General features: G+C 47.8%; 6 protein-coding genes across 6 annotated transcripts; 2 read left to right on the forward strand and 4 right to left on the reverse strand.

The window, feature by feature from the left end:
• Positions 1-3,938: 3,938 nt before the first annotated feature.
• Positions 3,939-6,201, forward strand: N7471_013126 (uncharacterized protein; the record flags this gene model as incomplete). The annotated part of the gene is made up of 3 exons (XM_057285845.1): positions 3,939-4,421; positions 4,477-5,471; positions 5,532-6,201. The coding sequence occupies 3 exons, from the start codon at positions 3,939-3,941 to the stop codon at positions 6,199-6,201; spliced, it is 2,148 nt and encodes a 715-aa protein (XP_057129170.1).
• A 775-nt stretch (positions 6,202-6,976) lies between these two features.
• N7471_013127 (uncharacterized protein) lies at positions 6,977-10,316 on the reverse strand (the record flags this gene model as incomplete). The annotated part of the gene is made up of 4 exons (XM_057285846.1): positions 6,977-8,168; positions 8,262-9,297; positions 9,615-9,778; positions 10,027-10,316. 4 exons carry the CDS (start codon positions 10,314-10,316, stop codon positions 6,977-6,979), a joined length of 2,682 nt encoding a protein of 893 aa, XP_057129171.1.
• A 1,428-nt stretch (positions 10,317-11,744) lies between these two features.
• Positions 11,745-12,599, forward strand: N7471_013128 (uncharacterized protein; the record flags this gene model as incomplete). The annotated part of the gene is made up of 1 exon (XM_057285847.1): positions 11,745-12,599. One exon carries the CDS (start codon positions 11,745-11,747, stop codon positions 12,597-12,599), a length of 855 nt encoding a protein of 284 aa, XP_057129172.1.
• Positions 12,600-15,804: 3,205 nt separating this feature from the next.
• N7471_013129 (uncharacterized protein) lies at positions 15,805-16,830 on the reverse strand (the record flags this gene model as incomplete). Its single annotated transcript, XM_057285848.1, has 1 exon — positions 15,805-16,830. One exon carries the CDS (start codon positions 16,828-16,830, stop codon positions 15,805-15,807), a length of 1,026 nt encoding a protein of 341 aa, XP_057129173.1.
• An 828-nt stretch (positions 16,831-17,658) lies between these two features.
• On the reverse strand, positions 17,659-19,869 carry N7471_013130 (uncharacterized protein; the record flags this gene model as incomplete). Its single annotated transcript, XM_057285849.1, has 1 exon — positions 17,659-19,869. One exon carries the CDS (start codon positions 19,867-19,869, stop codon positions 17,659-17,661), a length of 2,211 nt encoding a protein of 736 aa, XP_057129174.1.
• A 367-nt stretch (positions 19,870-20,236) lies between these two features.
• N7471_013131 (Spg1/Tem1 GTP-binding protein) lies at positions 20,237-22,295 on the reverse strand. The gene is made up of 5 exons (XM_057285850.1): positions 22,032-22,295; positions 21,278-21,965; positions 20,925-21,217; positions 20,800-20,874; positions 20,237-20,725 (listed from the first exon to the last, which is right to left on the reverse strand). The coding sequence occupies exons 2-5, from the start codon at positions 21,921-21,923 to the stop codon at positions 20,627-20,629; spliced, it is 1,113 nt and encodes a 370-aa protein (XP_057129175.1). The 5' UTR covers positions 21,924-21,965; positions 22,032-22,295; the 3' UTR covers positions 20,237-20,626.
• Positions 22,296-22,430: the final 135 nt, after the last annotated feature.

Below are 22,430 nucleotides of genomic sequence, written 5' to 3' on the forward strand. Positions count from 1 at the left end.
ATATGATAGATAGTATAGTTTCGAAGAGACGTGAAGGTGTCTTAGTGGTCCAATATATCTTTACGTAGAACAGAAGGTCGCCAAGGGGTATTAAAAGGGTAATAATATAACCCATACAAACCATACAAACCAAGCAGGAATGAATGTACGGACAAGGTAGTAGGGACAAATTTATTAACCTATAATAGCTTATATAGTCACTGCTTGACCGTGATATTCAACACTCCCATTCGCTGATTTTCTTCGTCACGAAGAATGTCAGCGATCATTTATCACGGTTGCTAGGCCCCATTAAAACCTCCAAAACCCCGTGGTAAAAAGAAAGGAAAGGGTGCCTGAATGCGCGATTTCGTTTTGGCTTGAAGGTTTGTTGTCCCCTGAGAATATCACTCAATGCCGAGGCTCTTTCGAAACCATTCGCAATTTGCTCTGTAGTCGGGACATACTTCAGTTCCACTGTCCCAGCGTCTTGAACTTCTCCTTGCCACTTTCGTTGGATTTCTATATGCTTTGTACGCGAATGGTATTGAGGGTTCGAGGCCAGCGCAAGGGCTCCCTGGTTATCGCCACAAAGTATCGTTGCGCGTTGTTCCTGGCTCATGTTCAGCTCGTGAAGGAGTCTCCCCAGCCAGATAGCTTCCTTGGTTGCTTGCGTCTGGCCCAAGAATTCTGCTTCGCAGGTTGATAGGGCAACAATATTTTGCCGCTTTGATTTCCAGCTGATTGCTCCACTTCCAATGTTGAAAAGATATCCAGCCGTCGACCGTCTTGTTTGGTGACAGCCAGCTCAATCTGCATCCGTGAAGCCACGGAGCATCTGGAGCTGGCCTTTATATGCGAGACTGAGAGATTTGGTGCCTTTGAGGTACCGAAGAATTCGACGGGCGAGCTTCACATGTTGGAGTCCAGGATTTACCAAGTGTCTGCTTGCCGCCGAGACTGCATATGCAATACCGCCTCTTGTCCCAAGCATGACGTACATCAGCGACCCGATCATGCGCTGGTACTCGTTCTTGACACTCGACGGGCAGACGTATTCGGGTCCGCTTTCTGGTAGAGGTGTGCTGACAGGTGCACAGTCTGACATTCCGAATTGCTAAAGGACTTTTTGCACGTAAGCCTCTTGGCCGAGATAGAGGATTCTGTTCTGCCGATCTCGCCGGATGGTCATGCCGAGATAGTAGCTGCACGGGCCAAGATCTGTCATATGGAAACGATTTCTGAGGCTCCGCTTGATCTTCTTTATCTCTGCAATGCTTGGTCCAATGATCAAGAGGTCATCGGCGTACACTGCAATGTACATACTGCTCCGAACAAAGATACTGAGATCAGCGTTGATGAGCTCAAAGCCAAGGTCCCGAAGGAAGTTGGTCCGAGTCTGATACCAGATACGAGGTGCTTGTTTTAGGCTATAGAGTGCCTTTCGAACCTTGTAGACCCTCGATATGCCGTCTGTAGTGTGGTGGGGCTGTTCGATACAAATCTCGTGGTCTACCTCGCCGTATAAGAACGCTGTTTTGACATCCATTTGTTCGACCTCGAGATCCAGGGCAGCTGCAATTGCGAACAGGGCTTTATAACTCATTGGTTTGACCACGGAAGCGAATGTCTCATTATAATCGACACCTTCCTAGGTGAAACCTCTGACTACTATCTGCAGTTGTAACGGACGATTTCTCCGCCTGATCCTCGTTTGAGTTTGAAAATCCACTTCCCGCTCAGGACTCGGCGATCCTTGGGAGGGTCAACCATTTCCCAAGTTTTGTTTTGCTTGAGTGATTGTATCTCTTCGACCATTCCCTTCTCCCATTCGAGCCAGCGTGGATCATTCTTGGCCTGTCGAAGGGATTTTGGTTCGAAGGGTTCTATCTCTTCGGCTGCTACAGTCAAGAAGGTCGGAATGATATTCTTGTCAGGGACATTCATCAATGCTAGTTCTTCTTGGTCATAACCGGATGTGTCCTGAAATGTTTGTGTGTCACGAAGCTTGAATTTGCCAAGACAGTGGCGCTTGCAATGATACCCTATGCTTCAACCATGGCCAATATGCCCTGAAGCAGACTAAACCTCTATGACGCGTTAATTTGAATCGAAGCCTGGCCAGACTAGATTTCTGGAACACCAACCGGTTCGCTGACCTTGGGGAACTAGTAGTAGTAAGCTGGGTTGATGGTGTGTACCCAGTCCCATGAGGTGCCCATTAGCAAAGCTTCCTTGCTGTACATGGCTGGAAAGCAACGTTGTAGGCCCCAAATGGTTTATTAATTACAGGACTAGTAATTTTGGTAAATCTTATACATATATAAATCTAAATATACCATTAATTTAGTAGGTCATAGGTGATAAAAATATCATCGGTACTAATGGATTACAATACGGTAATTAATTATAATGAATTTTATGTAAATTTATGCAAAAATGGGTTTTCAGTGGTTTTTTTGGGGCCCCAATAGAGCCCAGGAAAAACCGCAGTGCGGTTGCGGTTTGGGGGTTGGGGCGAGGGTTTGGCCCCAATTGCGGTTTATGGCGAAGTCTAATTATCTCTTAAAATTAGAATTAAATGCTAGTTAGAGGAGTGCTTTCGAACACGGAAATATAAAGGTCTAGATTAATTATTTATAACCTTAAGTGCTCCGTAAAATAAGCGATTCGATCACAGCTATAAATCCCATACCCTACCTTATTCGACTAATTTATTATTGGAATAAACCTAAACAAATAACCTTCTAGTATAGTTATAACTCCACTATTTTCGGTATAAGCTAGGCTTCTTTATTCTACGCATAAAGAGGACTCAGATTATACCATTTATACAAACTTCATTACCCTAACCCCACGCAATTGCCATAGAATGCACGTGACCACTAATCTCCCGGCGGTTAGGGGTCGTCATTATAACCGATTAAACCTTTTCTTGGTCATCTGCTACACGGGAGTCTAAATTAACTTTGAAACCTTGGCTTTACCCTTTGGCAGTGATGAGGAACTGCGGATGGGCAAAGCACGGATAATTATAGCCGCAAGGTTGCGGGCTCGGGTGATCGACGTGCGTCATCTGGCGTACCCGAAATGGCGGCGGTCATCCGCTTCGGACGCTCAATCTTAGATTAACCCGAGGGAAAAGAATAATTTAGTTGGAGAGAGGCGTACAAAGAACAGGCAACACTAGAAACACGGGTCGCTGGAACCATAAATTTATGGTCCAGGTTTGGTTTGAAAGGCTGAATTCCTTACCGAGTCAAATATTGATCTTGAATAACAGTGATGTCCTTTACTCAGTCGGCTGTCATGACTTGACTGATCATCATACAATCATCATAGGTGAGGCTAGGTGTGCTCATCACCCTTCCTTTTCCGTGTGTGAGGCCTAACGTTGCGTGTCACCGGGGCAAAGGTCTTAGTGGAGCGAGCAAAGCCATACAGATGCCAAAAAAAGTAAGCTCTGGGAGGATCCGATTGAAGATCTTCCTTCGTATTTTCAAAGTTTAAAATATTTGTATCAAATTAAAATTTTAATAGATTTATCTGCAAGATCATCTGAAGTTTTATTTGCTTTGAGGACTCGTCATTTAATTTCCAGGACCAGATGCACTTTGTAACTGCAAGCCGCCTAAGGAGTTCACGTCTAAATGACGCAGCGTGTTCTCAGGTTCCCCCACTGCTTGTCTACCTTCCAAATGATTTAAAGAATCCATTTCTCTATCTTCCGTCGTTTCCGTCGAGCATCTCAACCTTGGCCACACATTCAATCTAGGATAGCCTGAGCAATATACCGTTCCAACTACCGACAATCCAAGACAGCTTTCGATCTCCTCGAACGCTACAGAGAAAAATTTGTGATTTGGGTACCTGCTAAGCCAGCGACAAAACCTCCTTCATTAGTATTAGGTATTTTCGACCAAGTGATCGTACACTTCCTGGAACCAGTGCAAGAAGTTATGAGTTCACTACGGCCGAACGGCCCCAGGCCGAGTGAGCTCGAGCGGAACCACATTCTGAATGACATCGTCGAAAATATTGAAAACCGTTTTGCCAGAAAATACAACCTAGTCGATTACGGTACTCTGAAGAAGGAAGTCCTTATTCCTGTGATCGAAAAGGAGTTCAACTCAGAGATTCAGCTTCGCGGATTCCTCAGGGCATTTCGGAACACATCGGCGTTCAAAAATTCATTTGAAAGCATAGGTGATCCCACCCTGAAGAAGCAGATTACCGCCTTCATCGAGGGCAAGCCGTCCGACGACGCGGTTCGCAACCATGACTTCGAAGTTTCTGGCCATCCCTCCTTATTGTCTGTATTCAAGAACTTGTTTGTCTGTGCCTTGCAACTCAAGGAGGCAATCAAAAACATATTCCCATCGAGGCACCGTTATGTCCAAGACCTACCGGAGTTTTGGGAAGATGAGGAGCAAACTATGAAGGTAATTTGCTCCACACTGCTGCTGTTCTCCCTTAATACTGACAACCATAACGCAGGTGGTGGTTAAAGGTGTTGAGTTCGAAAACTGGGGTCAGACGGTGAAGAATACCCCGCGGTGCACATGTGTTCCTACAACTGTATACGGTGTGCAGCAGATTGTCCGTTACGCGAAGCAACATGACCTCCGAGTCCGTTGCGGCGGCTACCGGCACAGTTGGAGCAATATTTTCTCGCAAGACAATGAGATTTTCATCTCCCTACTTGACCTGCATCAAGCTACGAAAATTCCTGACATAATCAGCATTCTCCCGGGGCAATTCAACGCTTCCAACGGCAATCAGTTGCGGACTATTGAGCTTAAAGAGCAAAATAATGAAGGCAAAAGACTGTGTCGCGTTGGTGTATCCGTGACTAACGAGGATTTTCGGCGCTGGGCGATTGCCAATGACGCTTGGAGCTTGCCAGTCGATGTCATTCTTGTCGAGGTCACAATCGGTGGTGTCAATGGCCCGATCTGTCATGGCGCCGGTTATGCTCACAAAACGGTCTCTGACTATGTCCAGAGCGTTGAGTACGTGGATTGTAACGGTGATTTTCGAACTGTTGACGATCAAGTTGACATCAAAGCTTCCGCTGGCGCTTTCGGGCTCCTTGGAGTGGTGACGCACATAACCTTCGAGCTCGATGCTATGACATACGCAGTAATGAAACCCCTTAAAGTCGACATCGGTCTGGCTATCCCCCCAATTAACAAGGATGATATTCCAACTGCGCTCCAATCCGACTGGTTCCACTCAAATGATGCATCAAAGAAACTTGCCGATGCCAAGATAGAGTTTGACAACCGTGCAGCAAATCACTATTACTCTGAATGGTTTTGGTTCACCTACCAGCGTAAAGCTTGGGTAAATACCTGGAACGCCACGTCTGATCCTACTGGAGTTGAAGAGTATCCGGATGTGGCGCAAACTTTCCTGCAATGGATTCAAGGCTGGCTGGGGGGAGTTATCACTACCGTCCCTCTCTTTAACGCTCTACCGGGATATTGGCAGTAAGAAATGCGTCTGGGTCCACGTCTAAAAAGTTAGAATTGCTCACAAAAAGACAACAGAGCACAGCTGCTGGCTACCAACGGAATGGCCGCCCTCCCCCCAACCAATGGCGAGGATAGCACACCGACCATAATAACGGCTCTACCTAATGCGCTGCATTTCCGGCGCGGTATACAAAATATGAGAGTTAGGGATACTGAGTTCCAGATTCCGATCCCGCCCCGCAGGGACGATCCCACCAAGCCTGACTTCTCCATCGTCCAACAGGCATGGTGGGACGTCATCAAGCTGGTCTACCAACAGGCCGAAAGCAAAGATGACCCATCCTCACCAATGCGGCTGACACTTGAGCTGCGTATTATGGGAGGCAGTGACGTGATCATGGCGCCTCAGCGAGGTAATAGCCTAGGTACCGCTAGTATTGAGGTGCTCACCATCCCTGACGCTGTGGCGGATGATGAATGGATGGATTTTATCCAAAAAGTCGCCGACATCTGGATGTCATACGGGGACGATCTGAACGTCCGCCCTCATTGGGCCAAGGAATGGGATGGTCTTCAATTGAAAGGACAGGATGCGCGCAAGTATTTGAAAAACGTAGCGTACCTCTCGCAGATCGATGAGTTCCGTGCTGCGCTGCGAAGGATCGGCAAGCCTCACGGCTGGGGCCTAGACGAGCTTCGAAGTCGATTTTCTAATGAGCTTTGGGATGAGATTGTTTTCGACTAATGTAATGTACAGTACGGGATAGTACTGTTTTGCTAGTTTCTCTATCCCATGGGGATGCTCTCAGTCTGCTAGACTGGAGCCGTTGCCTAGCTCTATTAACTAGTCCTGGAATTAAATCGCAAGAGTGTAAGGTTAAAATTGACTTCGAATTCCACTGTACAATCGAGTCAATTCCCAGTTCCCTTAGCTGTTCGTTGATATTTGGATCCACTTGGGTTGCCTCTTGTGCCAGCTCCATTCTTCTCAGGATATAGACCCTGGTCAAAAGTATCTTCCCACTCCACTTTCCGGTCCTGTATGTTTCATGTATATCCCTGACAAACTGGACTGAAGGTCCCAGGAATAACATTTAGTTCCTCGGGAACATGAAGGGCTCCAGGAGCTAAGTTGGAGTTCCGAGGGGTTAAGCAGCCCCTGAAATTGCTCTTGACATTTCCAGTGTCAATGCTGATCCCCAGAGTCAAAACAACAGCAAGCGAATTTGTCACAGACTCTCCCACCGATCCCAGTGTTGAATGTTATCTGAAAGGTCGGTCTTCACCCAACAAGGCTGCACTTAGCTAAAACATCATAGTGCTCTCTTCTCTCTTTGGTAACCGCGGTACAATGCTCCCAGCACTTAGAACTACCAGCACTCAGCGGGAATACTTAATACATTTGAATTGACGACGTTGGTGAGAGCCCTCATGGGCGATCTCCTAAGGGACGCTTTGATGGAGCCCGTAGATATATTAAGGCAAGATTACATGCAAAAAGCCCATTTTGGTCCATTTTATTATAACATCAGAAACTCCTGATTTTTCGTCGTGTAAGCCTCATTTTTCATGGCCTCGCCGTCCATCAGGCCGTAAACAAAGCATTCGCCTACTAGAGACCAGCCGTCATTTTTTTGCCGCAGAATTACCGGAACGCTACATCCGTTAAGGATGCACACAATGTCTCCTTTGGCTGTGTTTTCAGGGCCAAGGCCCAAAATGCTTCTTCCTCGGTAGTCAGTGATTTCAAACATCACCCGGTTCCAGATGACGCTTCGGACTCTCTTGATATAGTCCAGGGCCATCGATGGATGGCCGGCCTCTAAACTAGAAGCGCCAATGTCATGGCCCATCTTGAAATTTATCCAGTACCGACAGGCCTGTTTATACCAAAGCGGTGCGGCCATGCCTTCGGGGCCGCGGTCAGCCACGAGGGTCCGCCAAAAGCCGTCAGGTACGGAGGATTCATCGTCGTCTTTCCCATTGCAAAGGGCTATCCATTCCTTATGAAGCGTCCCTTCCGAGGCACGGTTCATAGTATTGAAGATAGGACTCACTCTGAAGCCGCTCACCGTGACTTTTCCGTCAAATTCCGTTTCGCCGGCACTTGAAGGCATGCCGAAGATGGCTTCAGCCGTAGTTCCGTTGCAGGCATCATATGGGGATGGGTTGCCTGGGTGTCCGACGAAGATTTCGCCATTCCGTCGTCCTCCTTGGTGGCCGTCTCCGAATGGAAGCTCATCCACTTGCCGAATCCAAGATGGCAGCTTACAGGTTATGGGTAATGTGCCGTAACCAATGTTTCTATCCACCACTGATGAAGGAGCGGTGGTGTTGCCGCTCGTATTCCGGCGTTCGAATGTCATATGCCGCGGTGCCCAGGGGCGGCATATGATATTGATTGACTTGGATTCCTGAAAGCAGTGTTGGATGAACTTCTGATATACTTTGTCCGCACTCGATAGGTCAACCCCTTGGCAGGAAGAAAGCCACTTCCTGCCGTCACTAGCGATCGGCACAAGGGCCCAAATAACTGCACGTGGTTCGGCCGACTGCATCGCGGGGAGCATTGATACTAACGTCTCAAGACTGCACTTTTCAGGAAGTGACCCATCTTCGTTTCGATTGAACAGCTCACGAGACACCTGTACCATTGAGTATGCTGCCAGAGCGCGTGGGTCTATCAAATGCGCTGGTATGGTGTGATATGCGCTAAGTTGGGCACAGAGTACAGTGTTAGTATCCATCCATCAGAACACGCTGACGGTAGCCGCAAAACTAGGAGGGAATATAAGAAATACATACCCCATGTCGTTTGCTGATCTACCCAATAACGAGCGTGGATCGGTCCTGCTAGAATTGGCGGCTGTTCTCAGAAGGAGTTGGATGTCATCGTAACGCGAGCCAAGCACGACCACAGCATCGCAGAACTGGCCCCAGGGGATTTGGCAATCTCCACAGTGGAGTGTGGCGCGGCGGGCGAGTAGAATCTCAAGAAAGTTCCACCGCCGTCTAAAGTATGGCCGGTCGAGGAGGTTGATCAACGCCTCCCACTGTCTGGTCGTGTCATCGTCTACAACGAGAGCATCGACGTTATTCAGATCGAGAAGGCGCGGAATGAAGTTCATCGCCGAGCGAATATCCTCGTCCCCTTCTCCAAGCCAGGCGATGGCCTCCTTGGCGCTCTGAAATATTCCTGGAATCTTCTCCAGCTGCCGCGATTGTTCTTTGGGGTTTAATGAATTTATGCAGATAATCTCCACCCAAAAAGAAACTGGTTCTTCCGGGTCTCGAAGTTGAGTCAGAGCATGCACGATGCCCGTGGAGGCTGCTAGCGGATATATTCTTGATGTTTTGCTTGAATGCATCGAGATAGTGCCTTTACTATCGGTGCCTTTACTATCGCCTATTTGAGAGAGGCCGGACAGGGCCTTGTAGCTTCCGATCGTGACATCTTGGTCCGACCTGGGCAGTTTTTCGACTAGAAAGGAGCATTCAATAGGCTCACTTGAATCTTCACAGGGGAAGAGGCGTAGGACCCGGATTTCATCATTTTCAAGTGGGGTTTCGTCGTAGAGATGCTCCACATCCAGGCAGGGGCACTCGAAATTTATAGTGCGTATGTGGGGAAGTAAATCGCTGCTCGGAACGCCTCCATCAAACCCATCGTCGCTCTGCGAAGGTGGTGGTGATGCTTCACATGCCGATGTTATAATGGCTGGCAGTGTTGTTACTCTGTGTAATCTGTAACCACTCTCCGAAGACGGCGGTGATGCTTCGCGATCCGGTGTGGCTGGCGTTGTTGCGGGTTTTTGCGCTTCGTAACCGCCATTCGAATCTTCTAATTGGCGAGGGAATGACGTGAGCGAAAACTTATGTTTTTGAATCATTTGTGATCTGGGAGACCTGAGAGATAGAGATCTGGTTTGATTTAGTTGCCATCGACAGAGAGGAGACGGAGATCTGGTGGATGAGTCCAGTGAAATAATTACCTTCGACCTGATTCACTTATAGCCAAACCTTCTGGCTGCAAAATTCTGTTGGTGGAAATACACGGCACTTCTTTGCTTGGAAGTGGGCATATGCGAATGCGGCACGACTGGTTCGAGAATGGAATGTGCAGCGGGGTAACGCGCCGGCCTCGATTGCCTTGCGTACGATTCAGCTCGGCATTGACCCTCCCGCACAGCCGGTTTGCGTAAACCAGCTCCCCTTTCTCACGGATCTGCTCGAGCTGGCTAATAAGAAATGTTGTAAAGCTGTCCTCTCCTCGTAAAGGAGTCACCGTCTCGAAGCCGCAGGCGACGATGGCTTCCACGGTGCTGGTGCAATCAGCGCTAAGAGAGAGCGAAGAGCTGTAGCAACAATCCAAAATGAACAAAACATGTGATACACATTCGTATAGAAACAGAGACTGCAGGGCGCTCCAACTGATTTGTGGAGTGTATTCAATCGGCGTTGAGATTGGGTCATCTCTGTACCAAATGTCAGAAAACGGCAAGAGTGATCATGCTACAAATTGAGTAGGCCAAAGACACAATGCCCGGTAGTAGCCTGGGAAGTAGCGTACCGAAGCCAAATACACTCTTTGTCACTGTTATTGAGGCCATGCCCACCATAGTAGATTATCAACAGTGTATCATCTTGATCATTATCCAGAAAGGACAATAGCTCTCTGTTAAGCTTTTGCTGAGGCCGCTTGGAAGCAATCTTGTACTTTCGCACGCAGAAGTTAAATTTTTTGAATTCGGAAGCGAGAGTATCCAGTTGGTTCTCAAATTCGTGCTGGGTCGTGTCCTCCCAGCAGATTAGCAGCACGTTGACTATTTTGTAGGGAATACTGAGGTCGCAAGTATGCATCTTCCATAGCCTGACTCAATAAATCTGGAATGAATTAGACGCGTCAATATGTCGTTCCGATGATATTGTTAAGGTGCTGCAGTAGACAAAGGTGGGGATTGATGCAACGGAAGCTGGGGATAAAACTAAGACGCACGTTCGCCACCTTTTGCTTCCGCGTGATAATCTTGGGATCATAGGTTTTAGAAGTTCCTTTACCAATTGGTATCGGTGGGAGCGTTATTGATAAATAGGAAAGGAGCAACTCAAAAATTGCTTATGTTCCAATTCTTCCCGCAAATGGCTCCACTGAGGGTCGAAAGCCCCATGGCGATTGGATAATGGACACCTGTGGGACTGTCTGGTCTAGAATAGGCTGTGGGGCCCAGATCTGGACGTGATAACTTGATTAGTTAACAAGACACATTAGATATATTACTGTTTTTTACGCATGTTTTGGCCGCTACAAAATGAATATCAAGATTAGAATTACTAGGCGCTGTTTGCACTTTTACTTAGTTGCGACTAGTGGAGGCGTTGAGCGTCTTTTTATCTACGCGGGATATATCTGCCATTATTGTCGTGGTTCGTTAAATTCTACAACGAACGAGGATATTATGTTGTTCCGGTGTACGACAGATGATCTTATACCAAAAGTTGTAGAGCGGGCAGATAACCAAAGACACGCTGAACTTAGTCTGGAAGAGCCTGAGGCTATTAGTGAAGATGAGGATGATACTGATGATGAGGATAACGATCCTGTCGCATTGATTAAGGATGAGCTGGAAGCAGAGAGCCAGCGTCGGTGTCTCTTTGAATGCAAGGCGAAAACGACAAAAAACTGTTTCGCCCGATCACGACAACAAGACGAATCCTCCTCTTCCAGCGCAAGCCAGTGGCCCAAGCGTGCTGGACTAAGCGAAACAAGGAGGCCTCGATATGATGACTACCACTGGGCGTACCATCCGTATCATTGACATTTATTGTAAATATTATTTATATATCAATTAAGTATACCATTTAAATCACTCATTATACTGATGCATAAAGCAGAGTAGTGTTCTATTGTATATGCAGATGGAGGATTATAGTTACATTGTAACCAATTTACCTAAAAATACAGGGGAAACTGCATTACATTCTATGAAACAAATAAGGCCCATGGGTGCCCATTAGCCTCCGGGTCATAGTGTGACTGACGCAGCGATGGTCTCATGATACACTAATTCCGAAGTAGGATACGAGCATTCTTAAATAACTTCACTCCGTATCTTCTCCCAACCCTTGAGTCATTGAGGTCACCAGCTCTTGGGATCATGTGTGATTGCCATAAAGTGATAACCCCAAGTGTAGACCTGCCACGATAAATAGTAACACATTTTTCTCGTTCAATTTAGTGTGATTCTTGATATTTGCACCTCCAGTCCAGAATTATTTTATCGAAGAATAATGGCACCGAATTTCCCTGAACGTTATAGGACCTCTATGTTCCAGCACCGCTACGGGTACGCCCTTTATGAGCCACCAAGTGTCTCCCGGCTTTGTCCTGGGATGTTAGGGTATCTTGATGAGTACCGGAAGTGGCATCCAATTCTGGATCTTTCAAGCGCCATCGACGTGGAAGAACTTGGGTACTCACCGATTGGCCAGCTGTATCGAAGTGAACCGGACGAATGTCGCTGGGGTCCTCTCGCTTCCGACAATGTGAAGAGCACAGATATTGCCTTCAGTGGTAAAATTGACCCGACAAATCTTGCCTTGCCAGCAAACGCAACTGGCGCCATAGAGTACCGTAGTAATACGGACTTTGGAGCGTTACTCATTTGTGATAGCCCTGTCTCCTCTGAGGGCTACGATTTCAGACGCCCTTTTCTCGAGTGGCTCCGGTTGAATTCGAACAAGTTACTGCACGATTATCCCGATCTGAAGAAATATGGTGCCTACATCGCGACCTGGACGTACTCAGCCACTGACATACACATGAAATTATGGTCAGACTCGGCTACTCGCGTCAATATCGGCTTTTCTGTGGAGGCTACATCCGTAGTTAAAGCTGATCAGCGGCTCAAATGGCTGAGGTCACATTCTGGCAAGGGATGGAGAGACTGGTCAGGAAAGCAGAGGGTGGTGTTCTTCACCGGAGTTAAGGTCAGGTACGGGCCATTTGGCATGATGAAACAGTCTGAGGGTAGATGGCGCGGCTCAAATCAAGATTTCATTGTAACAGGACTCGACGAAGGCAAATCCTGTGAGGCTAGTGTTGAGCAGTTTGGCGATGATTGGGCGAAGATCAAAGGTGACTAAAGGATGAAAAAGGGGAACATCTGATAAAGACGGAAGTAAATGTTTTGATTATTGCGCTATTAGTATGAACAATCAAGTTATCAACGATCTGTACCATGCTCTAGGGATTTGTTGTTCCGAATATGATATGCCGCGTTGACATTGAGGTAGCGAAATGTCGGACTCTTACCGGCGAGGCCCCTTAAGGCCGAAGACGATCTAGGATTTAATAAAATTTATATATACGATAAGATTCGAAGCTTAGTGGTGTTAACAGCTAATACTCTGTAAAGATATACTGACTGCAGGCACATCACCTGTCAACCGGGAAGAGTATAGAGATAAACATTGATGGAACGGTAACTCATCAGTCTGTATTCAATAATGTACGTAAACTTATTCTTACTACGAAATATAGGGGCGAGGGGAGAACTGTCCTCTTATTCTTATGGCTCTATGATGATCAGTCCTCTTCGAGGATCCCCGATCATGCTATATAAGGATGATGCTACGATAGCCACCGATCTATAGACTATTAGTTAACCACCGAAGCCTTATCAAAAGTATCAAGGCAAAAGCCCTTTAGGGAAGACTGCCTAAATAGAAAGAGTATTCGAGCATACTGACTCTGATCTGTTCCAGTCCCGTTCCAGCATTATATGGATGGATTATCCATTACATACTCTAAGAGTATATCTCTTCCTAGGAGATTATAGCCTCGAAGGAGTCAGATAGTATAACGGTTCATTCTTTTAAACCAATTAGTCAAGAATACGGACCAGGGGTATACTAATCGAAGTAGGCATAGCGCAATTCAAAATAGAGTTCCACTAATAATTAAAAGAGAAAAGAGGTGAACCTGATTTCGAGCGCGTCTGTATAATTTGAGATGCAAGGCAAAAAAGTAGAGATGCGAAATTCTTCATGGAGGACTTGATTTCATCTCATGTTTGGCCCTGCTGAAGATATGAAATGGTGTAAATTTTGAATAACAGCAAAATTCAAATCAGAAAGGTCTTGAATGAATGATTTAAGACAATCAAGGTCTCAAGCCGTTTGAATTGGCCTATACAGATGTAGGCAGCTTGGAATGAGAAATAATAGTAATAAGAGAAATAAGGTCTTGTACAGTAGTGAGGCATTTGCCTTACAAAATGAGTGGCAAATTGTCTCATGACCTGATCGTGTAACTTTCAGCGTACTCTCTGCAACATTGGCCTGTTTTCTGTGTGTCATGGCAATTTCAATGATTTTGGATGTTAATATCAACCCTTTTTTGCCATCCAGGTTAATTTAAGATTTAGCGTCCGACGCGGATGACTGCCGCCAATTTCGGGTACGCCACATGACACACGTGGATCACCCAGACTCGCAACCTTACGCTGAATTCGCCCGTGGTTTGGCTATCGCGGGTCCTCGTCATTGTCAAAGTCACACTCGGCTTGTATATATCCAATCGGTATCAATTGAATGCCAGCTTAAAGTTAATCTACAAACCAACGGACAGCAGAGACCCACACAAGGTGTAATCGGCTACGGAACGTCGAAATCTATTCTGTCTGTTGGAAGAAATGGTGGAGAAATTAATGGCTTGCTTAAGCTTTTATTTGCACAATTTACGTAGTAGATGTGAATAGACCATTGTACTTATTTTACATATGATCGTTTTTGCTTTTACGCACAGAGTGAACAATTTGCCTGATTATACATATGATTATGCAGCATTCTTTTACGGCTTTGAGCTTTGAGCGATGTGTAAGCATTTCTGCCTGAAGCCATGATTGGTCTCTTCCATATATATTGCGGTCAAGGGGTCTTGGCTGGCGCTAACAAACACCGGCCGCGAAAAATACTGTGATGCGTCTGGTCTTGTCCTCATAAATCAACTTTCCTTTATCATTGACGCATTGATTAATCCAATGTGAAACTAAGCTGCAATGCTAGACCGCTATTTTGCTGATCCTCCCATAAAGTTGTCGGCTCGGAGTGGAATTCCGCCCTATAGACCACGGATTCGTCCGACGATGGACGAAGCATTCGCAAAAAGACCCAGCGCTTAGTGAGAATCAAGCCCAAGAGGTTCAAGCTGTGGCAGACTGGCAATTCACTTCAAGCAGCATCAAGCGAGGGACACAAAGAGGTAGTCCAAATGCTGCTGGATCAAGGTGCCGACGTGAACGCCCAGGGTGGAGGCTATAGCAATGCACTTCAAGCAGCATCAAGACGGGTTATACCATACCCACTAGACGGCGGAGCCCACTAAGCACGACTCCGCTAACTTACTCCTATTTAAAGCTCAACTAAAGAAATAATTTCACATTTTGGCGCCGGAACTGGCGTTTCTTCTGAGATTTACGAACGCTAATCTTAATCAAACCAAACCACGACCCGACCGATGTATGTAAGCTGCTTTTGTATAACGCCCCTATCATAGCGGAAAGAGAAGTCAGTCATCAGATTGAACAAGGCCCTCTTCTGTCTGATGCAGACAGGTGAGTGTAGTACTTACCGATATGATCCACCTTGTCTTCCTTGCCCGCCTATATTCAGTCGGCACCTACAAGTAGGCAGGACAAGCGACGGGACCCTGCTTGAGAGCTCGGTTTCTCGGTAAAATCAAGGTGGCGAGCCACCGCTTTCACGCATATGGCCAATGGGTTGTCGAATGATAGGTGGATGGCGTGCGCATATTGTGCCCGTTGGCAATCGTAGGTGAGCGGGAATTGTAAGAGAAGAATTTTCAAGGACAGGGAAGGCTTATCGTCCTGCAGGAGGTTGATTGCGCATGGGGATATTGTCCCCTAGGCGAGGGAAATGGATTGATTCCCAGTGTATATCATGGGATGAATCGAGGCAGACATGTTGATTGATAAGGAGGGGGGTCGGGAGGGATGTGGATGATTCCTCGAGGTGAAAGCCACGAGTTAAATGGCTTAAAAAGACTGGAGTTACGAGTGAAAGCACGAGTGAGAGCACGTGAGGGAAGTGTTGAGCTCTTCAGGTACAGGCCAGGTCACTCCTTCCTTTCTCGGCCTTGTGATATTATGTCAGTGATGTTAACGACCTCGAGAGACCTCCCAAGGTCGGGAGTACATGTAAGTAGTGTGCTTCCACTCCTATTATCACAGGCTGAAAGAATATCACAATTGCAACTTTAAATATTCAGGTATCTCTCATCGACGTTAAGAGACACCAAGTGCCCTTCATCTATCTAAACCAAAACTGATCACTCCCTCTCCAGGTCCTGTGGCCACACAACTGGGAATCCAAGAGCTTCCCTTCTTTGGAGTGTCGCCTTTTTCCACTTCCAATACTCAGACAACCGAATTTCCGATGGCAGATGCCCCATGGTTTGGGCAGGACTGTCAAAGTGCAACCTGGCCAATTCACCTGCAAGATCAATGGTAGTCTCCAGCCTTCCATCCACCAGCATGGAGATGGTACCGATTCTCTCATAGACAAATGCCCCATAGTACGCGGTGTGGTAGCTCATATCAGTGATATACTCCAACCAATATCTCAAATAGCGCAAAAGCCACTCAGGACGTGGTTTATACGCTGGAGACATGTCTGTCTCTTCATCAATCCAGAGTCGACCGTCATGTTTATCCAACCACTCGGTGTATCCAATGTCATCAGGGGGATATGGTAGCTCCGTCTCGGCCGGGTGAAAGTCGAGCACGAGATTTTCAACAGAGATCTGACGGTCCTCGTAGGAGGGGTCTCCGTACGAGTTGCAGCGCCCTTTCTTCGCGCCCACTGGTCCATACCGTAAGAATCGCTCCAGCAATGCGTAGAACGACCAATGGAACCCGTAGCGACCACCACAGCCCATTTGCCCACGCCCCTCTTCGCTGGTGATTATGTGGCCGAAAAGGCGCATATCTACGTGCAGTGTAGATAGACGTGTTGTGAGTCGTGGGACCGAGATCCAAGCCGAAAACAGATCCCGATCATTCAGAACTGAGATGTCTAGGACGTAGGTGGTTCTCTTCATTCGATTTAGGGTCGATTGAGTTTCAATTGAGACTTGACGACTTGTCAGGAGGAGAGGGAGACTGTTGGATGGGCTATGCGTATCACGCTGCTCGTAATATGGCCTGAAAGGCCCCATATTGGCTTTGTATTCCATGTCCATAATATCCACCATGTTCGATTTGGATGGAGATGTGGGTGGGACGCGATGGCCATTGATTACCTCTTCGAAGATTATGGCACGGATCTCTTGCGGGAGATCCATCAAGGAAGGCATTGTTGTTGATCAGAGACCTGAATAGCGGGTGAATGCTGAGGAAGTTGAAATATGCTGGGATATGTGGGGGTTTAAAGTCTACGGGTGCCTACATATGTAGATCATCAATCTATCAGCCTACATTTGCTGTTTCACCTTCCACCCTCATTCTCACATTGATTATTAGTTTCCCTTAGTTGCCTTCTTACTTTTCTTTATCAAATTGCCACTGGGTATCGGGGTACAATATGTTGGTGGTTTCGTTGCAAGTAAAACATTACGTACATGCTATAATACAAAAATGTCAAAGAACGTACATGTACTGATGGCGAGTAAAGAGTTTCCTTTGTCTGTTCAACACTAATGGATATATGTACCGTTTGTATTGTAGTTTTTATCGAGAAATATAATTCTACAAAGAATCAACGGATTGGCTTCACAGCCGTATGTTTGTTTCAAATCGACGACCAGATAGGTACATGTGAAAGGACATCAATAACTATTACAAGAATAGTAGGCCGCTTATGTGGCCTTTTGACGTCTTTTTAGATGTATTTTTCCAAAGTTATTTTAGATGTCTTTTTTATAGATATTTCCCCCCTTATTGGTGTTGTAGCTAGAATATAGACGGCGAAAACGGCTTAAAATGTGCCAAACAACTTTTCTATGTATAACCTTTTATTGATGTAATTGTAGCATCGTACTAGGTCACCCAAAGAGATAACAAGAAAATGGTATATTTGATTAACATGATACACCTGAAAATATATGCACGCCCTGCGAGCAGGGTCAAACCACCAAAAGACAAACACTACATTAATATTAAAGCACCCGCCATGGACGAGAAGTCTACCTAACCAGCTCCCACTCAGCAACATAAGCCCAACCCATACCAACCCGTCCAACCTTCTCCTGGAACTCCTGCGCCGTAACATCACTAGCATCCTTCCGATCCCCAAAGCTAGTCAACACAGCCAACTGCAGCTTCTGACCCGGCGCACCGAGCATACGCGCACTGGAGACATCCACATACCAGAACTCGCCACCGCCCGCGGGTCTGGAGCCTGGTACGTGCGTGAAGGGAAGTCTGTCATCCTCGCGTCCGTCCACGCCATGGATCATAAGCAGGAACAAGCCCGCATGCTGGATGTGGCTGTGGCGGGCGAGTGTCCAGTGCGGACAGAGAAGACCGAACTGGAAGCGCATTGCGCCCGGCGTGCTGATGGAGATGTGCAGGCCTTGTGGGTGGAAGGTCTTGCGGCCGATGGTGCGCTTGTCGGCGTCGCTGTAGACCTTTAGGCCTTCGACGCCATTTGGTCGTTCCGGGTCTGTGAGAATGTACTCTTCCCATGTTAGATCGGGACGTCCGTCCTCGCGGAAGAACTGGCGTTTGTTTTCGGGGAAGTGCTTTAGGCCGAACTCTTCGTTCGGGATTGAGAACATCGCCGGTTCGAATCGCTGCTTGTATGGTTGTCCGGCGCCTTCTATTGCTCCTGCGCCCCAGCAGGAGTCGATTAGTTTCCATCGGCCTCCGTCGATTTTGACGGCGTTCCAGGCGTGGTTGCCGTTGTATGGTGGAACTGGAGTCCCTGGTGCAAGAGCGTTGTGTCCAAAGCCTTTGCCGTGGCCGCCGACTACTATTGCCTCTAGACCGGCGTGGGTGGCTAATGCTGCAAATAGTCCTGCGTAGCCTTCGCAGACTGCCATTCCAGATGCCAGAGTACTGGCTGGCGTGGAGGGCTTCACGCAGTTGTTAAAGAAGGCATAGGTATCGTAGAAGATGTTATGATGCAACCACGTAAATATCGCACGTGCCTTGTCTGTCATGGATGGGAATGGTGCTGTCAACTCATTGGCCAGCCACTTCATATCCTGTGTGGGAAGCGATTCGCGAGGATACCGGGCTGCATGGTTATCAGGGCCTGAGAAGTCCCGACATACCAAACATTCCGTGTCTGATGTGGGAGGTGGAGGGCTTGAAGACACGGCTGACCCATTCAAACGTGGCTTTGTAGCCAGGATTTTGGATAGATCCGGACGAGAGCCATGTGGGATCGGTGGTGGTGTTCCATTGGGGGCAGTTCTGCTGGGTTTGGGTGGAAAGGTTGGACTTGTATTACCAAACCCGAACTGCCTAGCATCCTTGATTTGCGCAGCTGTTGGTGGAGGAGGCAATGTCTTCCGAATCGGTAGATTGACACTTGAGTCATCACTTGTTCCATTTGTGTCTGTATGTACCCCGGATGGCCGGCGTGGTGGCAGTCGAGGCACCGGGGGTTCCTCTTCGGCCTCATAGCGTGGGGGTGGCTGGCTAGGATGTGGAGACGAAGTAGGCCGTGGAGGCTGCGTAGGACGAGGAGGTTGACTCGGCAGTTCAGGCCGACTTGGAGGAGAGGGAACGGGCGGTTTGGACCCCGGTAGCGATATTTTGGAGGTCAATCGCGCAGACAAACTCCCAAAGCTCCTCTTACTACTAATCGTAGGCCGCGGGGGCTCCAAACTGGCTTGCTCCTTTGGTCGGCGGGGAGGCAGCGTAGGCAGTTCTGTCTCGCCCCATGCAGGCGCCTTGATGCGATTGTTCCCAGTAGAATTCACCGAGGTTGTTGATGTGCCCCGCCCTGCAGTTGTAGCTGTCGACGTTGTCGAATATGACGCATCAGAAGTGACCGACTCAACGGATGGCCTGCGCTTTTGATCCGTCGGTCTGCGCGGTGGTAGCGCAGGACGAGCTGGTGTAGGGGGAGGCAGGCGATCTGATCTTCGCGTGGGCAATGGTGGAGGGGCTTTTGGCTTTGGTTTCACTTCAGGCCGGAGAGTTTCCATTGGAGGCGGTCGCAGGACCGGCCTCTGGGTTCTATCATCTGCGGGTTCATTTCCGACAGATGCTCGGTCTACCACAGAGCCGACTGCATCGTATGAGGGGGGGTTGTTGGCTGACGCGCTCCGTTCGGGGGTCGGGCGGAATGATGGTCCAGGGCCTCCCGGTGGGCGGGCCAGTTGGGACTGGTTGAGGGCGGCGATCCGTTGCTGGATAGAGTTCAACTGAGGATCTTCGGCCATGGTGCTTGGGCGTATATTGAGGGGGAAAGTCGAGACGTGTTTAGATAAATTAGACAGCTCGAGCTTAGGTACCTCGTTCTTGGCTTGGCGGGGGCGAAAGTAGCCTCGTCGGACTCTGAAACACCCAGGAGAAGTATCACAAATATGAATTATTACTGATAATTAATTCCAGCCAGAATCCCCGTGAGAAAGACGGGGAAAGGCCAGCGAAGAAGAAAGAAAGGAAACCAAAAAAAAAGAGGCTCAATTAAAGAGGGGTCAGCCCTGGGGCCATGTACGGCTGTTCCCATGGGTCCAGATCTATATTTGGAAATTCAAGGTACATTCATCGTATCTCTACAATATACAAAGTAAAGCCCTCGAGGAATTGCAAACAGAAGAGGTTTGAATGTATTTCCAGAATATCACGATTCGGACTCCCAAACGCCTTAAGCTGGTGAAGCCCTCATCTGGAACACAAAAAAAGGAACACTAGGTACGTTCAGAGATGAATGAAGGAAGAAGATGAAGCAAAGAAAATGACAAGGAGAAGGATAGCAGTTAAAAAAAACAAGCCTCGAGATCTCCGACTGATAGCATGCAACCTGTCCAGAAGAGCCCGAGGCTGTGATACAGACATAAGAAAGGTCAAGTACATCGTTGAAAGGAAAGGGAAATTCACAAAGTGGTAAAGCCGTGAGGGTAGAGGGCCAGCGTCGATCATCAGCAGCGTCACTTCGTCCCAATGTACATCATCGTCAGGGCAAACGGGCAATTCTTAGACATTCTTGTAAAGGAGCAGGGGCTCGCCAACATTTTCGATCTCCGGAATGGTACACTTTAGATCGAACGCCTTGGCTAAAACGATCTTGAAGATCTGCAGTGGGTCAGCATGTGTCCTATCAGACTTGAAATAAACCGAGCAACAGGGTATGGACGGCTGCAGCATACCTTTTGGACATTGATGCTGTGGCTGGTGCTGCTGAATATCAGACTAGCCTTCATCGCCTTAGCAAATCGCTTGGCCTGCAAATATGTTAGTTGCTGCAGGAAAATAGACAAGGAGCACCAAATACCTGAATAGAGATCTCCTCCTGATCCTCACGGGGGAAGTTCACAAAGTGATCATACTTGGTGCCCACCAGGAAGGGAATGGCTGTCTTATTGAAGCCACGTCCCTGGCGATACCACTCCTTAATTGAGTTCAATGTACTCTTGCGAGTGAGATCAAACATGAAAAGAATTGCAACAGCGTCATTGCAGACAAGCGGTAGCATATTAACAAACTCGCGCTGGCCACCAAGATCCCAAATCGAGAAGGTGATTTCAGTGTTGCGAATCGAGATTGTCTTTTCCATAAAGTTGACACCTAAACACAGTCCTTGGTTAGAAATAACAGAGCTACCGAATGGACAGAAATTCAACTCACCCAATGTCTGGATGTAATCCTCATCCCAGCTGCCCTCGACGTACTTGACCATCAAACTGGTCTTTCCGATCTGTGCATCGCCTACCATACCAACTTTAATCACCACACTGTTCTTATTAGCCTGAGCGGCTTGGCGCTGGCTGGCGTCTTGTTGCTGTAACTGGGAAACACCAGGGGCGCGTTCTGGGCCACTGGAGAGTCCAGATCCGGGCCTGGAGTTGGGAACAGGGAGGGGGTGGTGGTTGAGCAATGGAGATGAGTTCTGGCGGGACTGGTCGGTATCTTGGGCGGCGTATTCGGGAGCAGACTGATGAAAGTCGGTCGATCGGGAGTGGTAATGCGCCTTCGAGTCGCTGTTATAGCCATTGTTGATGGCGGCACGGCTGGTTGTGTGGTCCGAAGCCGGCTCTTCAATATTGACCGAGACAGGCGCAGGCTGCTCCAGAGGTTGATCCAGAGTTCGTTCGAGAGGCTGCTCCAGAGGCTGCTCGGGCGGAATCTCCTGTCCCTGTCCGTGTGCTTGCTCCTGCGCCTGTTGCGTCTGATCCTCTGGGGCAATCTGCTCAGATTCCGCAGCGACAGGAACAGCGGGCGCTTCCACCTCAGAGGCAGCAAGAGGCTCAAAATCCGGCTTAGTGAACTCCATGACGTTTCAAGATCGGTATCGGTGTAGAATTCAGAGATGCAACTGTCAGACGAAGTCCTGATTGTCAGCATATACGTGTTGGATGGAGGATTTCAGGAGGTGACTAACCAATATCACAAAGGGCTGAAATTCCAGCGCAATCTAACGAGATTGCATGTGTATTGCCTCAAGGGATTGTTTTAAGAAAATTGAAGAAGCGGAGAGCTGTGTTGATTCTCGGAAGTTCAAGCGGACAAGGGTTGTCCCTGAGTAAACAGACCGAATTGGGGGGGAGCGACGAAAATCCGAAGCGAAGCAAACAAAATGCAGGAACCAGGCTGGAAATGAATGTCAAGTATGTGATTCCTTTTGAAACAGCAGGGCCCAGGCACATAAATAAGAACGTCGAGGCTTCTTACCTTCAGCTCGAGGGCGGGCAATTGGGATCTGACGCTAGACCGCGATAGGTTTAGCGCCGCTCCCACGCTGTTGCTAAAATTTACGGAAAAAAAGTTCTTATCGCACATC

This window comes from Penicillium samsonianum, assembly GCF_028829775.1.
Source record: "Penicillium samsonianum strain IBT 33392 chromosome Unknown utg000009l_segment0_segment0, whole genome shotgun sequence".
NCBI lineage: Eukaryota > Fungi > Ascomycota > Eurotiomycetes > Eurotiales > Aspergillaceae > Penicillium > Penicillium samsonianum.